At 31.6% G+C, this 16016-nt stretch overlaps 1 protein-coding gene across 1 annotated transcript; it reads left to right on the top strand.

Annotated features, from left to right (window-relative positions):
• Positions 1-22: 22 nt before the first annotated feature.
• Positions 23-8468, top strand: sbr (nuclear RNA export factor small bristles). Its single transcript, XM_085199009.1, has 10 exons — positions 23-326; positions 506-1096; positions 1502-1692; positions 2046-2155; positions 3858-3894; positions 4441-4688; positions 5181-5349; positions 5720-5884; positions 6515-6657; positions 7103-8468. Exons 1-10 carry the CDS (start codon positions 275-277, stop codon positions 7200-7202), a joined length of 1806 nt encoding a protein of 601 aa, XP_085055135.1. The 5' UTR covers positions 23-274; the 3' UTR covers positions 7203-8468.
• The last annotated feature ends 7548 nt before the right edge of the window (positions 8469-16016 follow it).

The following is a 16016-nucleotide window of genomic DNA, read 5'->3' as shown; positions in this document are numbered from 1 at the left end:
GTACTTTATAATCTATATATTATTTTTATAATCTGTATTCTGTGGGGAGAAGTGTACAACATTGTCTGGCTAAGCTTTGGTGAATTTATAAATTGTGACGCCATTACAAGCACTAAATAAATTAATATTTTTAACTAATATTAAAGTGTAAAGTAATAGAAATATTTATAAATAATAATATTATATTCTATTATTTAGAGTGTAATCTCTAAAGCAATTAATAATTTGAAGAGGAAAGTGTATTAAAGGCAAAACCATTTCTTCAATAAACAACATGCCTAAACGTGGTGGAAGAATACGAAACTGGAAACCTAATGAACATTTTGGCAAGTTATATTTAAATATTTTTATTAAAAAAATATTGATTCATTTTGTATGTATAATGTTTTTACCACGCAAAATATGGTCAAATATTTTATGAGAAGTACATAAAACTTGTATAGTATATATTTCATACTTAATTTTATTTTTCATTTCATACGAAAGTTATTTATATTTTACCTAGAACACGACGACCGGATACACAGTAACAATACCAGACGAGTTAGTTTCAAACCAGGAACAAACAAAGGGAAAAATAAGTTCCGTACATGGAATGATGCTCAACTATTACTCGATGGCGATATTGATATGGGAACGACAGGAGGACCAGGGGTAAATAGAAAAGGATTTAGAAATCGAGGGGGTCGTCTAAGTTCTCCAGCACCGAGACCTGCATCAAAAAGGAGATTTATACCTGGACCACTGCCATGGTACCAAATCGTAATTCCATACGGAGCTAAACATGACAAACAAGTTGTTTTGCAAGCTCTTCTAGGATTTTTGTCACCTGAAGTGTTTATACCACATTATTATAAAATAAATGGCAATGCAGCAGTTTTCTATGTGGATGATGTGAAGATTGCGGAACAATTATTTAATGCAGACAGAAAAATTGTAATGTCAGATGGATTCAAATTGGTTGTAATAGTAAGAAACTCAGTACCAAATGTAGCGATTGATGACAACATGAAGGAGAAAATGAAACTAGCAATGGCTAAAAGATACAATGTTACAACAAAAGCTTTAGATTTAACCAAGTTCCATGCAGATTCAGGTAAAAGTCTTGTTTTATAATATTGCTTGTAATTGATATTTTTGCAAGTTTATTTTAAATCATCATAAATATAAAGCTACTTCAGAACATACTTCTACTAAGATCCAGAGACAAACTAAACAGTTAGTAAAATATTAATATTACAATTTCATTATTACGGAGACTGACAGCTATCTTGCATAAGTGGAAAGTTTCAATGAATGTTAATTCTATACATTTTTATCCTTTAATTATAATTGCTAATGTTGTTTACACAGTTAATTAAATTGTCTATAGTGGCTTGCCTAACTTAAAATAATTTGCAGAACTTTATAACAACAAACTTATGAAAGGTGCACATTTTATTTGTTGCCAGTAGCTTGGCTGTAAATTGAATAAGTTTTAAGCTATTTTTTTTATTTTCAGAACTGACTGATATATTCTGTGCTTTATTCCGTCCAATTGTTATGTTAGCAGCCATTGATATAATAGCAGAAAACATTCCTGATTTAGAAGCCTTAAATTTGAATGATAACAAGTTGCATGGGATTGAACATTTGAAGATATTGTGTACCAAGTTCAAGAACTTAAAAATTTTATACTTAGGAGATAACAGGGTGAGTTTCTTTTATTTAGTAAAGTGACTTTTTCTATAGTATATATGCTTATAGCAGGATTCCAACCTGCACCTTTTGGAAACTATCCAAACACTGAACATATTATGTTCTTATCAAGCTATGTTAAATTTTTATGCTTGTTACAACTTTGTTGTTAGCATTTCATGTAACTTTTCTGATAATATATTTTTATCTTTTGAAGATGTTAAAATATAGAGGTATATATTTTTAAATTAATTAGTTAAGTAAATTTTTAAACTACAACCATTGTGTTAACTGTCAGACACTGTTCCACTTTGCCATAACAACATTCATTTTTTTATCTACAATTTATTATTGTAATTCTTTTATAGATACCATTCTTAGGCTCCCTCGACCCATTGAAAGCCCTGCCTCTGGTGGAGATCTACCTCAAAGGAAATCCTTTAATGAAAAAATTTAATGATCATGATATTTATGTCAGGTAACACTAATTCAAAATTTGTTTCTAAGAAAAATGAATTCCTAGTTGAAACAACTTTGAAGATGAAAATAGCATAAAGTAGCTATGTCTAAGGCAGATGGAGGTGTAAGGGTGAAATAGGACTCTTGCAAGGATAAATAATTCATAATATAAATATTTTATAATTTTGTTTAATTAAATGGTTCTTTTACTGTTTATTATGTTAATCTACATATTTTTCTATTGTGTTGAGAGTTTGTTAAATTGGGATAATTGATTTAAAGTTTACACTGTACTTTACATAGCTCTTATAAATTTTACTGTTGTCCCTGATATAATATGAAGCATTTTTTTATTTATTAAAATTAAATCATTTTGTGTATTCTTTTACATATGTAATTATATTTTACAATTATGAAAACATAACAAAAAGTGAAGGACTTGAGGAACGTTAAGTACTTTAAGTTCAAAAGATTATGTGGAAAACTCTATTGATATGTTATCATTACACATCACTTAAATACACTTTAACTTTAACACATTACTTTAAATATTTTAAATTTATTTACAACATACATTTTAATTAATTTATTATGATCTCATACACTTTTACATTTTAATATTATACATGTATTATAAAATGATAATTTTTATATGCTCTCTAATGTGTCCTCTTACTTTTAAAAGCCCATTTCTTAATATATTTATAGGTTACATAGAGATGATTCTTAAGATTTCTCAAGAGGTAATTTACTTCTGATATATTGTGAATGAGTCCTTTATTTTTAGTTATGTTTGTCACATCAGAGAGGGTTTACATTATATTATCAATCAAGGTTCATTCACAGTCTAATTTATGAGATGATTTCTTGCATGAGAAATATTTTTATATTTGTGATTGCATCGGAATGATAATATGAATGTTTTAATTGTTTCTCATATAAAAATATTTTTAGCTGACGAAGATGAGATCAAAAACAAACTGTGACAGGCATTATAGTGTACACTTTCCCTTATGTAATATAATATAATTTGGATATTACAATTTTTCACATATATTTATATCAGTATAACATAAACACAGTAATGACCAAAATTAATTTGTATTATAATTTTTAATATAAATGAAAAGTAAAAAAACACACCCTATTTAATTGTAATGCTCTATTTTTAAAGTTGAAACATATATAATGTATAAAAAAACATGTACTACTTATATTCAACTTGTTCTTTATGTTCATTGCATTTTTTGTTCTAATCAACATTACAGAAGAAATTAAAATAGTACAATTCGGTCGTAAAATCGTAACTGTACCGAGATTAGATTTATATACTCGGGATGAAAATAATCAAAAGTAAATAAAGATCCTAAAATCAAATCTGCGCAGTTATTTATCTACAGCTAACTTCAGGGCGGGCACGACTTGTCGACCGAACTTTGCTTTTTTTAATTGTGTTATTACACAAAGCTTTTTAATTTACACTTCGCTTTTTAAAGATTCCAAATGAATAATCATAAGCTAAAATGGTTTCCTGATAATTATTTTAATAAAATTATTATGCATTTATTAATAATGACAGTGCCCTTTTCATATATAAATAGAATAAATCCAATAATATTTAAAGTGAAAATAGCACTGTCATTATTATAAGTATGTATATTATTAATGATTTGTAAGAGTTTCAGACATCTTTACATCTTATCCAATGTTTGTATGTCCAGCGATGTGCGGAAGAAATTTCCCAAACTGGCCAGATTGGTAAGTTTTTTAAAGGAACACATTATTTTAAAAAGTACTTTAATATTACAAAAAGCTTATAAATAAAGAGTATGTCAACAGCATTTGGCATTTCATTCTGAAATATGTCTTCCTTTTTTTATATAATTTTGTATATTGTTTTAGTATGTTGAATGAAAATTCTTAGTAATAATATATATTTAAGTTAGAATATAGCAAACCCTAATGAACATTTACTGGTCCACCATTAAAGTACAGTAAGTATATTAGATGTGCCATATTGTTAACAAACATTACTAACACATTACTCAATATATAACTTATAAGTTTGTAAAATTTTAATGAATATTAATACTAAAACTACATTCAATATAACAACCTTTTTCCATTCTCTGTCTCTTTAGAGACATTGCAAGTTAGTTGTCAACCAAACTTTATAACCAAACCTGATAAAGGTCAAAATTGATAAATTACATTTAAATCAACAGCCACAACATTTATCACACTAAATACCAACTATGATATGTTAATATAATCTTTCCATTTTAATAATAAAATTGACAACAGGATGGCGAGGAGCTCCCCCCAGCAATCGGTTTCGACGTATCAGAAGACCTTTCATTGCCACCAAGTCAACAATCCTTCCTAATAGACCCGGCAGGACAGACTTTAGTTAGAGATTTTCTAACTCAATACTTTGCTATATACGATTCGGAATCAAGACAGCCATTGTTAGAAGCTTACCACGAAACGGCCACTATGTCCATGGCGGCTAGTTATTTGAGCAATGACAGTAGGAGTGCTGCGCTTACTAGGTTGGTTATTATTACAAATAATAATTTCTTATTCATTTAAATTAAAGTCTATAATATTAGCAAATTTGTTTTTGCAAATAATATATGATACTAAAAGCTACTTTACAATATTCACATTTTTCATAAAATATGTAATATTTTTATAGTATGAGTATAGAGTTTTTTTTCCATATTTTAATATCAGGCATCAACTTGGTCAAACGATTTTGGAAATTCTTGACCCGGTCGTTGTCACAGCTAGTCATGTTTCTGTTACAGGTTATGGGTTTGATTCCCACTATAGGAAATTAAATATTAAATATTTCCTTTTCTTCCCTCTGGTGTGGCAAAGTATGGAGTTGAGTTCCGCCACCTAACATGCAATGCCTCCAATATTACTTGGAAAGAGGAGTGTTACTTTTGTGTTACGTTGGAGTGACACTTAGCCTGCCTACCCTGCTACATGCGGGATACAGGGTGAAGCAGAAAAAATGTATTTTTATTTTCTTACAGACTGAACGCCTACATATCAAACAGTAGAAATATAATGCGCATAACAGAAAGAGAGTCCAGAAGAAGATATCTACGTACGGGAAGATTACAAGTTGTATCATTCCTGTCGGACTTACCAAAAACTAAACATGATTTGATGGGTTTTGCTGTGGATTTATTAGTTTTTACGGTAAGTGGGTGTTTTATTGTTAATCTTCTGTCGTCTTAGATGTATTGTCGTATAAAACTATGTTTTCTTTATCTTCACGCCCTATATCCTAACTACTACATAATTTTATGGCAAATTTATATTATAATTAATTACGACGACAAAATTTTGTTCTTTCTCTTATCAGAGCGAGAAAATGAAAATAATCCATTGCGCCGAGTGTATATTGAACCCACAATGCCGCAGCAGACGCTATACCGCTTTGGCTATATGCGGGATACATAGTGAAAATAAAAAAAAATAAGTAGAAAATATTGTAAATTAATAATTTAATGTTGTTGTTATTGTAAATTAATAATTTAATGTTAAAATGTGTTTTTTTTATCCTCAGCCTGCAATGATAGTTCTGACGATGAATGGAGTATTTAAAGAGACAGTGACAGCAGGGAACCCGACACGCTCATTCCACAGAACATTTGTGATAGTGCCCAATAGTGGAGGCGGGTTCTCTATCACAAATGATATGCTGTTCATCACTAACACTACTAGGGAACAGGTAAATTAATTAAATAAAATTTTTTTTAAAAATATACTACACCAAAGTAGGATTCACAGTTTCTCGCGGCTTCCCACATATAATAGGGTAGGCAGAGGGAATCTAGTGTATAGATACTTTGTTGCTCAAGCACCACAATTTTTTCAAGACAATTTATATTGAGTAGTGGAACTAAACACTCTCTTGGAGTACCAGAGCAGAGAAATGTAATAATTAAAATCAAGTGGTTCACCTCAGTGGGGATTATACCATTGCGTTGTAGTCTGATACTGTTCCACTGCACCACAACATTGTATACAACATGTATTGTAATGCTATTATATTTTGGCATTATTTAGATAATGTGAGAGAATTGAGATACAGAAATATCATGTAGTTAATTTGCCCCCATTTTTTATCTACATACATTAAAATCTTTGAAATATAAATTCCGAACCTTTTAAATCTAAAAATTTAAACTTGTTTCACATGTTGAATCACCTAAATGATGTCATTTTTCTTAATTTTGATTATATATTTCAAAGTCATTGCTAAATAAAGGTTACTGTATAAAGTAATTATATGCAATAGTATCATCGTTTTTTGAATTTGGGTGGCTTACTTTCATTTTAATTTCCCCATTTTCCCCAGGAAGAAAAGTCATTCCCACAAGATGGAGCTCCTGCCCCTACACCTGCTCCAGCCCCAGCACCTAGTTCACATGATGATAACCAACGAGCCATGCTTGCCACGCTGTCTCAACAGACCGGGATGAATGAGCATTGGACTGTAAAGTGAGTACCAAATTGTTCTATTGGCGGAACTTAACGCCGCACTTTCTCGTGCTAGGAGGAGGAAATGAAAAAACGTGATATATATTAAATTTACAGTCGTACACTATTGTGGTGTGCCAAAGTAAACTGTTTTTTTATTTATATATTTATGTATATTGACTCAATATTATTAGTAAATACAGTTAAAACATACAGAGGATAAAGAGCAGATTATACATTGACTAAAGAGATTGGATCATTATGGTAGAAATAGTAGTATTTGTATTTTGAAATATTGTAAGAGTCTGAAAGTATCTAAATTACGTAAAATATCATTGTTATACCAAATTATTGACATTAAATACATTTATGTATGATATATTCAGTTAACTGAATATCGAATTTTATATGTTTGCAATATTAGAATATTTTCATTATATTTTTTATAATTTAATATTATTTTCAGTTGTTTACAAGAAACTGGTTGGGATTATCAACGAGCGTTGTTTATTTTCAACCAACTTAGATCAGAAGGAAAAATACCTCCAGAAGCCTTTGTGAAGTGATTTAAAATATAAAAAAAATACTAAGGCTGTGCCTCCTCTGATAAAAACTTAAGCAGGATTAGAAGATAGGAGATGAAGAAGAATTAAGAAACTAAAAGAAAAATACTTATTTAGTTAATAAAAAAAATAAAAAAAAAATAGCCAAAAAAATATAACTGGCAAAAAAAATAGTATATTATAATTGAAACTTTTCATTGATACTTCATATAATTTTTTAAACTTGTAAAAAAAAGTGAACCATTAGTTACGTTATTTTGTTTGTATTTCCATATAATTCATTTTTATTATGTATATCAGTACTTATTATTATTCTTAATTTTTGTCTATGTTTCCTCTTAATTGGTTCTAAATTGTTATCTGATATTACAAATAACGAATGTAAATTTCTTGTTGGAATTAACTTTTTTATAATAGTTGTCATTAAAACATGCTATGTAATAGAAATTATAGATAAAAGCTCAAAATTTTTCATTCAATTTCGTAACATTATATACATTTTATCAAACGAATGTAATATATCATAAGCTATAGATAATGTACACTGTTATTTTTCTATAACATCTTTGGTTGAATTATTTACTGAATAACGTGTTTCTTGCAAATATATTACTTTAAAAGGTTATTGTTAATACATTTGCATAAAGTAATATAACCTTTTTATATCATGTTAATATTTTTTTTGTATATGTATTTTACTAATATAACTTTCAACTGTACTATATAATGTGATGTATGTATTTGCGAACACTGCTGTAAATATTTAAATTAGATAAATTGTTGGTTATTTTCCTATTGTAGTATATTTTTTCTATCAGTCAAGTTGTATGTAAGTAATTGATTTGATTCTATCGTACTTGTGTATGATAATAAATAATATTGTGTAAAATATTCTTGAATTGAAAAAGAAATGTAAAACTCGAATTTCGTTTCAGAAATGTAAGTTAAACGTTATTTAGAACAAGGGGTGGGTGTGAAATGGCGCAGGATGGTCGTTGGTAATATTTCCCACAAGTAGCCATTTCTGTGTACCTGTTTTATTGACACATTATTTAACATGGTAATATTCTTATTGAGTGGTATAATATTATACTCTCTTAGAATATGGCGGCGGAACCCCATGTGTGTGGGCTAGTCGCAGTGGATGGTTTGCCATGGTGTCGTCACGGTGCTAGTATGTGCTATGGGAGGTCCTTGACCCCTGCGCCAAAATGGGGATGCTTAGGGACTTAAGGTCTTATGATTACGAGTTAATAATAAAGTTTTTTTAAATGTGTGTTGTTTTTATTTTTAAGACCTGTTTCTTTTTAATTTGTTTTATTTGGGTTTTGGTATGATAATATGGTGACACAGTTTGTTACCATATTGTGTGTTTTTGGAATTCTCACCATTCTGTAGTCAAGTCTTTTAAATTTTTAAGGATATGAGAGTACAGTTTTACCTAATAAATTTGTTTTAAATTTTGCTATATGTTGCAAACATTAAGAATATTTTGGAAAATATTATCTACCTTATGGGTAAATTAACTACCTAGTTGCCAACATAAAAATTACGGGTTATCTGTTTACTTGATAACGTCATAAGGAGACATTTGAATTATTAATTATCATAATAATTAATGATTCAAATGTTTCCAATTTCCATTTCTTTTGCTCTGGTGTCTGGTGCAGTGGTGGTCTGGTGCAAAGCGCGGCATTGAGTTCTGCTACTCAACGACACGCAACGCCTCCAGAATTCGGCAGAAAGTGAGGAACGGATTTTTTTAACACTAGGTTCCCTCTGCCTACCCTGCTGTGTGCGGGATACAGCGTGAAGCTGGAAAAGACTGAATAAGTATGTAACACGAATGGCAAGGGAGAAATTAAATTACCTACTCCAGCAAAATATCTCCAATCCCAGCAGACATTCAGTTTTCATTCGCAAGTTCTATTGATAATTATATATTCTGTTTGTTAGATTCAATATGTAAATAAGTAAAAAAATATATAAACATTAATGTCTCACATTACCTGACGAGGACTGGCATTCATTGTCTCGATGTTGCGTTGGAGGAAAGCGGAAAAAGATTCTGAACGATTGTTTTTTTACTGCACAATAATACAATTTACGTCGTTTAAGGAAGCGAGTTGAACGTAGTAACTATAATGAATCTAATTTTACTTGTTTTGTTTACACATTGACATTGCTAATGAGGTATGATTATTTATTTAGAAAACTATTGTTTATCTATCTGCTTTATTTTCTGTTCTGTTCTGTTCTGTTCTTTCTATAATGGCGTTCCGAACGTGCCAGTTGAGCACAAAATCACTTCGCCAGTGTCACGTTGAATGGAGAACTCACGCAAGAGGTTGTACGGTAAAAAAAGGAATAATATTATACAACAGAAAAATGCATGTTTAAGAGAGATCCAGTTAAAATACTGCCTTCACCTATAACAATACAAAAAATATATATACAATATATAAATAAAGAGGGTTAGTAATATCTATTATTTTACACAGATGTTAGTTTATAGTTTAATTTTGTTATTCTTAATATATTTACATAAAAATTTACATAACGGACTAAACACAAACATTAACAAACACTGGACATTCAGGGGGCGGGGAACTTTATAAGGAAGGGTGTCATATAAGGGACGGGTCAATTTAGGACAAGAGAAAAGGATGTGAGAAGGAGAACCGTCGTCGAGGCCACATTCACACAGAGAGTGATCCCTGACCCTGATCTTAGCCAGATGAACAGGTGTACATGCATGCCCAAAACGCAAACGACAAATTGTTGATATAATTCTCCGTTCAGTAAGTTTTTGAGTAAAAAACCAAGGTCGCTTTGGGATAGAAGGTTGGATAGAAGCATAGTACTTACCTTTCAGAGACTTTGATCTTTCCCAGAGTTTCCTCCAGGACTCATCCAGATGGGCAGATGCAAGGGACAACAAATCCTGGGCCGAATTAGAAAAGTGATCTAAAGTGCCACACTGAGTAGCTAACTTAGCGCAGGAGTCTGCCGATTCATTCCCACTAATTCCAGAATGTCCTGGAATCCAGACTAAAGTAATATCCAAACCCTTTAGATAACATGAGTACAATTCTTCACGAATCCTTAATACAATTGAAGATCTTAATTTACTATGAAATGGGTTACGTCTTAACGCCATTAGGCATCTTAGTGAGTCAGTAAAAATAACCGTCTGTCTAAAGTCATGGGAATGTGCAAACAGGATTGCTTCTAATAAAGCAACAGCCTCACCTGTAAACACAGAAGATTCGGGAGGACATTTAAATTGTAAAATAATTTTGAATTTTGGGATCCAGCATGCCGCACCAACACAGCCCTCTTTAGAGAGCTTTGATGCATCAGTGAAGATGAGAAGATGATTACACCAATTGAGTTGAATTATATCTTGAAACTTTGTGTTGGTGCCAGGATCTTCTTTGATCAAGCCAAGATCTGTTATGATATGAGGAGCATAAACCAAAGCCTTGTATGATGTACAAAACAATGGGTTAGATGGAGAGCAGGACAAAGGATGAGGAAGATTGGTAAATTTGAGGAAACTATTAAGTACATATGGTAGGGGTTTGTCACGAGGAATAAGGTCGACTAACTCGGATAGCTTAGACCTTAAAGGATGGGAAGAAAGCTGTAACATTTTGCACACAAATCGATCGGAGAGATATTGACGGCGGATAGGAAGAGGAGGATCAACACACTCTACCTGGAGTGCGTTAGTGGGAGTAGACCTCATTGCACCTAGAATGATTCGGAGACATTTATATTGAATTCGATTGAGTTTTTCTGACGCTACTTTGTTAAAGGGGTCGCTTTATTTTCTATATCAATGAAATTATAAAATGAGCGAAGAAAGTCTGAAATAAAAAGCATAAAAAATCTTCCACAGACACTGTACCAATCCAAAGCCGGATAGGCAAAGGAAACCTGAGAACTAAGACATTCCCGTCTCCCAGTTTTCGTCGAATTCTTGAGGCATCGTTCAGGAAGTATAAATAGTAAATATTTATTCCAAAGTGGGAATCAAACCCAAAACCGTTGTATCGTATTAGCCCGGATTAATGCCAGGAGGAAGGCTTGTGCTCGCCTCTACTCGACTGACTCGAGTTATTGTTGTAATATTTAAAAATCATAAGTTCGTATTTGGTTACGAAATCATTAAAATAAAAATTAATTAGCCATTATTTAGCTTTAATTATAAAATGAACTACAAAAAAAAACATAACATTTGTTAACTGTACCGTTACTAAATAAGCGGACCTAAATTTAGTTGATAAGAAACTCATGACCTAAATTCCAATCATATTTAAAAGCATACGTTATTTTCAGTCATATCCACCTATATCAATCATATCAGCGAAATGAAAAATTAATAATTAAGTTGTATCAATCAATTTAAAACTGATATGAGTAGTAATTTTAAGACACTACGTTCCCCATTTTCCGCCTTGCGACTAAAGCGCTTACTAGAGCGAAGAAATGAAAATATTAACTTAATCACGTCGGCCACAATGTGTTAAATAAAAAATTTTTAAATATATATATACTTGTTCAATTTCCAATATCAAAGATAATACTATACAAGTATACAGTCTTAAAAAATGTATACAATTTTCCATGATGATGGCTTGAATAATTTAGAAGTAAAAGCGAAACAAACAAACGCATTCTCGCAATTATAATAGTAGTTTGTACTTCTTAAATAAATCAAATAAATATATTTACGTAGGTACAACAATAATAGGATTAAATTTTACTGGAAGTCCCCGAAGTATGAAAATATTCCGAGTTGCGCACGCGCAGTGTTGACTGTAGAGGTAGTAAACTAACGATAACCAACTTCGTTGAAGATGACATAGATATTGTGGAATTTTACGTGTATTTGTCACATAGTTTGCTATATTGTTTGGCATAATTAGGTATATGAGAAACAAAAAACGTTACTAAGGCGGGTTACCTCTGAGAAATTATAATAAGCAACTAGTGTATATAGTTACTTGACGACAATGTGACGTAGTGGAGCAGTGTCGATACATTCAGTATTGGTAGGGTTGAGGGTTCGATTTTGACACGGTGACTATTTTATTACATATTTATGTAGTTTTCATTTTCTAGGCAGTGATGGTTTTCACCTTTAAACACAGAATGTCTCTAATTGTAACAAAACAAATATAAGGCAAATATATTGCTCACATTTTATGTTTTACATTAGTTACCTTATAAAATATATAAGTATATTTTACTGTGTTTTTTCAAGAACAAAGCTGCGAACGCCATAGAAAATCATGTGATAAAGTGTTTCTTATCTGAAATTATATATGTACATGTTCATGTTATTATTATACCCGTGTAAGGCTATATTTAAAATCAATGAACATTTCATACAGTATGTAGAACCAACTACAAGATTTTTTTAGTCGTTAGTTCGTTTTTAGCGTTCCGTACCTCAAAAAGAAAAAATGTGAACCCTTATAGGCTTCTTGAACCGCCTCTCAACCGCCTGCTTGTGTGGACGCAATCTTGAGATAAATGCTCTTGACAGATGTCAAGACAACCTCTACGTTTCATGCTAAAATTAATATCAACTATGTAAATCAATGCCTACCAGTTAGTCAGTCTCCGGTTATGAATTTTGGTAAGGAGTGAGAACTGCAGTACAAATAAGAGAAAATAACTAAGAAATGAAAAAAAAAGTATATTGTAGATAAAAACGCATAGGTATAATATTAGTTTGTCAACTTTTATGAGTTGTACTTCTCGTTGTGCCCGATTTTGAAATTGGTAAGGAGCCCTTGATATGCGAGTCCGATGCAATATAGTATTTAAATTTGTACAGAAAAGTTGTCTTTAGTAATTTACAAATATTTTGTAAGCGTTATCGCAAATTTCTAGGAAATATTTAAAATAAATAATTTAAACTGTGTTATTAAGTCTTAGGTACCTAATTGGGGATGTTGTTATACTCGATGTTGATTAAGAGCTTTCCAGTAGTTTAGGCACAGTGCGGCGCTAAACTCCATAATTTGTCTTAACACACAGAAAGCCGAAAAGGTGTGTTGCAGGACTTATAATTAGATTTCCTTTTTAGGTCTTTCTAACTAAAAACATTGTTAAAAATAAAAAAAAAAAGTAAATAAAAAATCAGACATGGATTAGGTTATCTGCCTGCATGCCGGTCTTGGACTTTCAAATTGATCTAATATTACAAGTGATTCAAAGTATAAAATTTTAAATGCGCACAAAGTTTCCTGTACCACTGGACTTGGGATTCCCATAAACTCAGAATAAATCGTTCTTAGAAGGAACGGTTGTGGCAACATTTTGTTATTTCAGACATAACATAATAAAGTATAAGGAAATAAGAGTTAGTATTGTTTGTTATTTCAGATGTGAATGTTTTTGAATTTATAAATATACATTCACAATGACTAATATGATCCTGCATGAAACAGGGTAGGCGGTTAGGAGATTTGTGTTAAGATACTCTCCGCCTGTCCTCTTTCCGAATTTGCCGAATTTTGAAGGTAGGTACGACGTGCTGAGTGGAAGAATTGAACGTCGCACTCTGCTGCACCTGAGCGAAGAAATGAAAATACGAAACATTTCATTTCCTAGAGTGGGAATCGAACCCACAAAAGTGTGGTGTAGTTACGCTTGGGCCCTTGCCCCACGACTGGCCTTAATACCTAATAACATATATAATACATACATAATAGTTTTTTTAAGATTTATTATATTTTAATTGCAAATGACTTGCATTTGAGAATGCGGGTGATGAATTGAAATCTTAGTGGAATTGAAAGTCTTAGGTCAGACAGATACAAATTATTATGGGTTTTACATAAATAAACATTGCTATCCATTTGTAGGTAAGGAAACAATTTTATTAAACCTGGCGACAGAAGATTTTGTATCTACAGACTAAAATATTACAATTCTTGACGCCGGTGACTAGAGATATATGTCAAAATTATAGCTGAATATGATCAATAACCATACTCTGCGTAAACTTTGCCACTTTCTTGATATTTACCTACGAGTAAGTAAGAGCCCTGCAGCACGATGGACAGACGATTTAGAGAAGGTGGCTGGCACCGGATGGATGTGAGAAGCCCAAGACCGGGATTGTTGGCGCTTGATGAGGGAGGCCTACGTTCAGCAGTGGACGACGATAGGCTGATGAAAAAAAAAGAAAAAAACTGTATCGTTCTTTAAAGTTGAGGCATATTTTTATCACCAAACAGGTTTATATAAATTTGTAATTGTCTCAAAAACAACAATTTCAATTAGTAGTAAATAAGTTAAATTAGAAACAATCTTCTCTCATTGGTTTCGCCATTAAAGCGAACAATCTAAAGAAAGGCGTTTAACGTCTCTGCAATTATATTATCATTTACGGTTAGTTCTCTAATGGGTGTTTAACGTTACCATTGACGTAATAAAGAAACTTATTATAAAACCTAAGTAACTGATCGATGTCTGTACATGCAAGGTAAATCAGAAAAAATATTACTAAGAGGATACAAAACAATGATTTTTAAATTTTTTTATTGTTTGTATATATGTATGTCTGTCTGTGTGTCGCGTTACGCTCATCTCAGAAACGGCTTAACCGATTTAAATGCAGTTTTTACTTTCTTTTTTAGATTCTGGCAAGCTTAACTTAACATTTGTTTTATTTCAATCGGTTCATAAATAATAATAAAAAAAAAATATTTTGTTCGATATAATTTCTAACATAGTTATTTTATACAACTGTTTTATTGCATTGGCTAAATATTTTAACCATTTGAAATTCTCAACTGATCGTTATGGGACTGCATTGAAAATAAAGGGGGCCGTGGAGCAACATAAAGGCTATTTTTTATCCCGACTATTAATGATTCGCGGGATTGAAAACAATTTTTGAGGGAAAATTAAAATACCATACTACAATAATTGATTGACTTTTTATTAAATACACTTAATTAAATATTCAGCGGACGACGCCGCACGGGGGCCGCTAGTAGAGAAATATAGAAAAAAAATTTTTCGAACCTATCATCTTCATGCTCATGGGAATTTAGTGATTGACATTTCCCCCATGCTTCACATAAAAAGAGATGCGTACACCGTACAAGATACAATAATACCGTAGAAAGTATCTTTACTTTTACAGTTGTATGTGAAACTAATATTGTGCGTAAAACTGTGGCCTGTCATTGCTAAGGGGCTACAAGCGTGTGACTATAAACGCGACAAGTAATGGGTTCGATTCTTCGAGGAAATGAAATATTTAGTATTTTCATTTCTTCGCTCTGGTGTCGTGTGTGGAAATGAAGAAAATGAAAATAATTCATTCATCCGAGAGGGCAAAGAACCTACAACCGTCCTGTTAACAGCCCGACGCTGTGACACGACCGCCTCAAATATTTGCCTTAAATGTTATTAATGATGTACTTGCAAAGCTCGTTTACGCAAAGTCGGCTAAAGCGGCAGTTGACAACATTTTTCATGGTTGACAAATCGAGTCATCGACCGCGCTCGGCAGTGAGCAGTGAGCGCCGCGGCGGTGAAAATATTCCGTGACATTCTAACACCGTACTGCAGTTTTGGTCCAAATTGTGCATAGTATACAATGTTGCATTACCAGCTGGGAACCTGTTTAGAAGTATGCAATAATATGTATTTATCTAAAAATTACTAGTTTAAAAAAACAAGATATGAAGAAATATCTGAATTAATATCTAAATATAAAAAATATCTATAACAATTTTCACTGACAATTTAAAAAAAAAATTAAATTGGCGTATATTAGAAGAA

The sequence above is a fragment of the Heliconius melpomene genome, chromosome 16, assembly GCF_056956725.1.
Source record: "Heliconius melpomene rosina isolate 202511_hmr_F chromosome 16, ASM5695672v1, whole genome shotgun sequence".
NCBI lineage: Eukaryota > Metazoa > Arthropoda > Insecta > Lepidoptera > Nymphalidae > Heliconius > Heliconius melpomene.
Note: the sequence above shows the minus strand (reverse complement) of the source record. Positions and strands in the feature narration are given on the sequence as shown.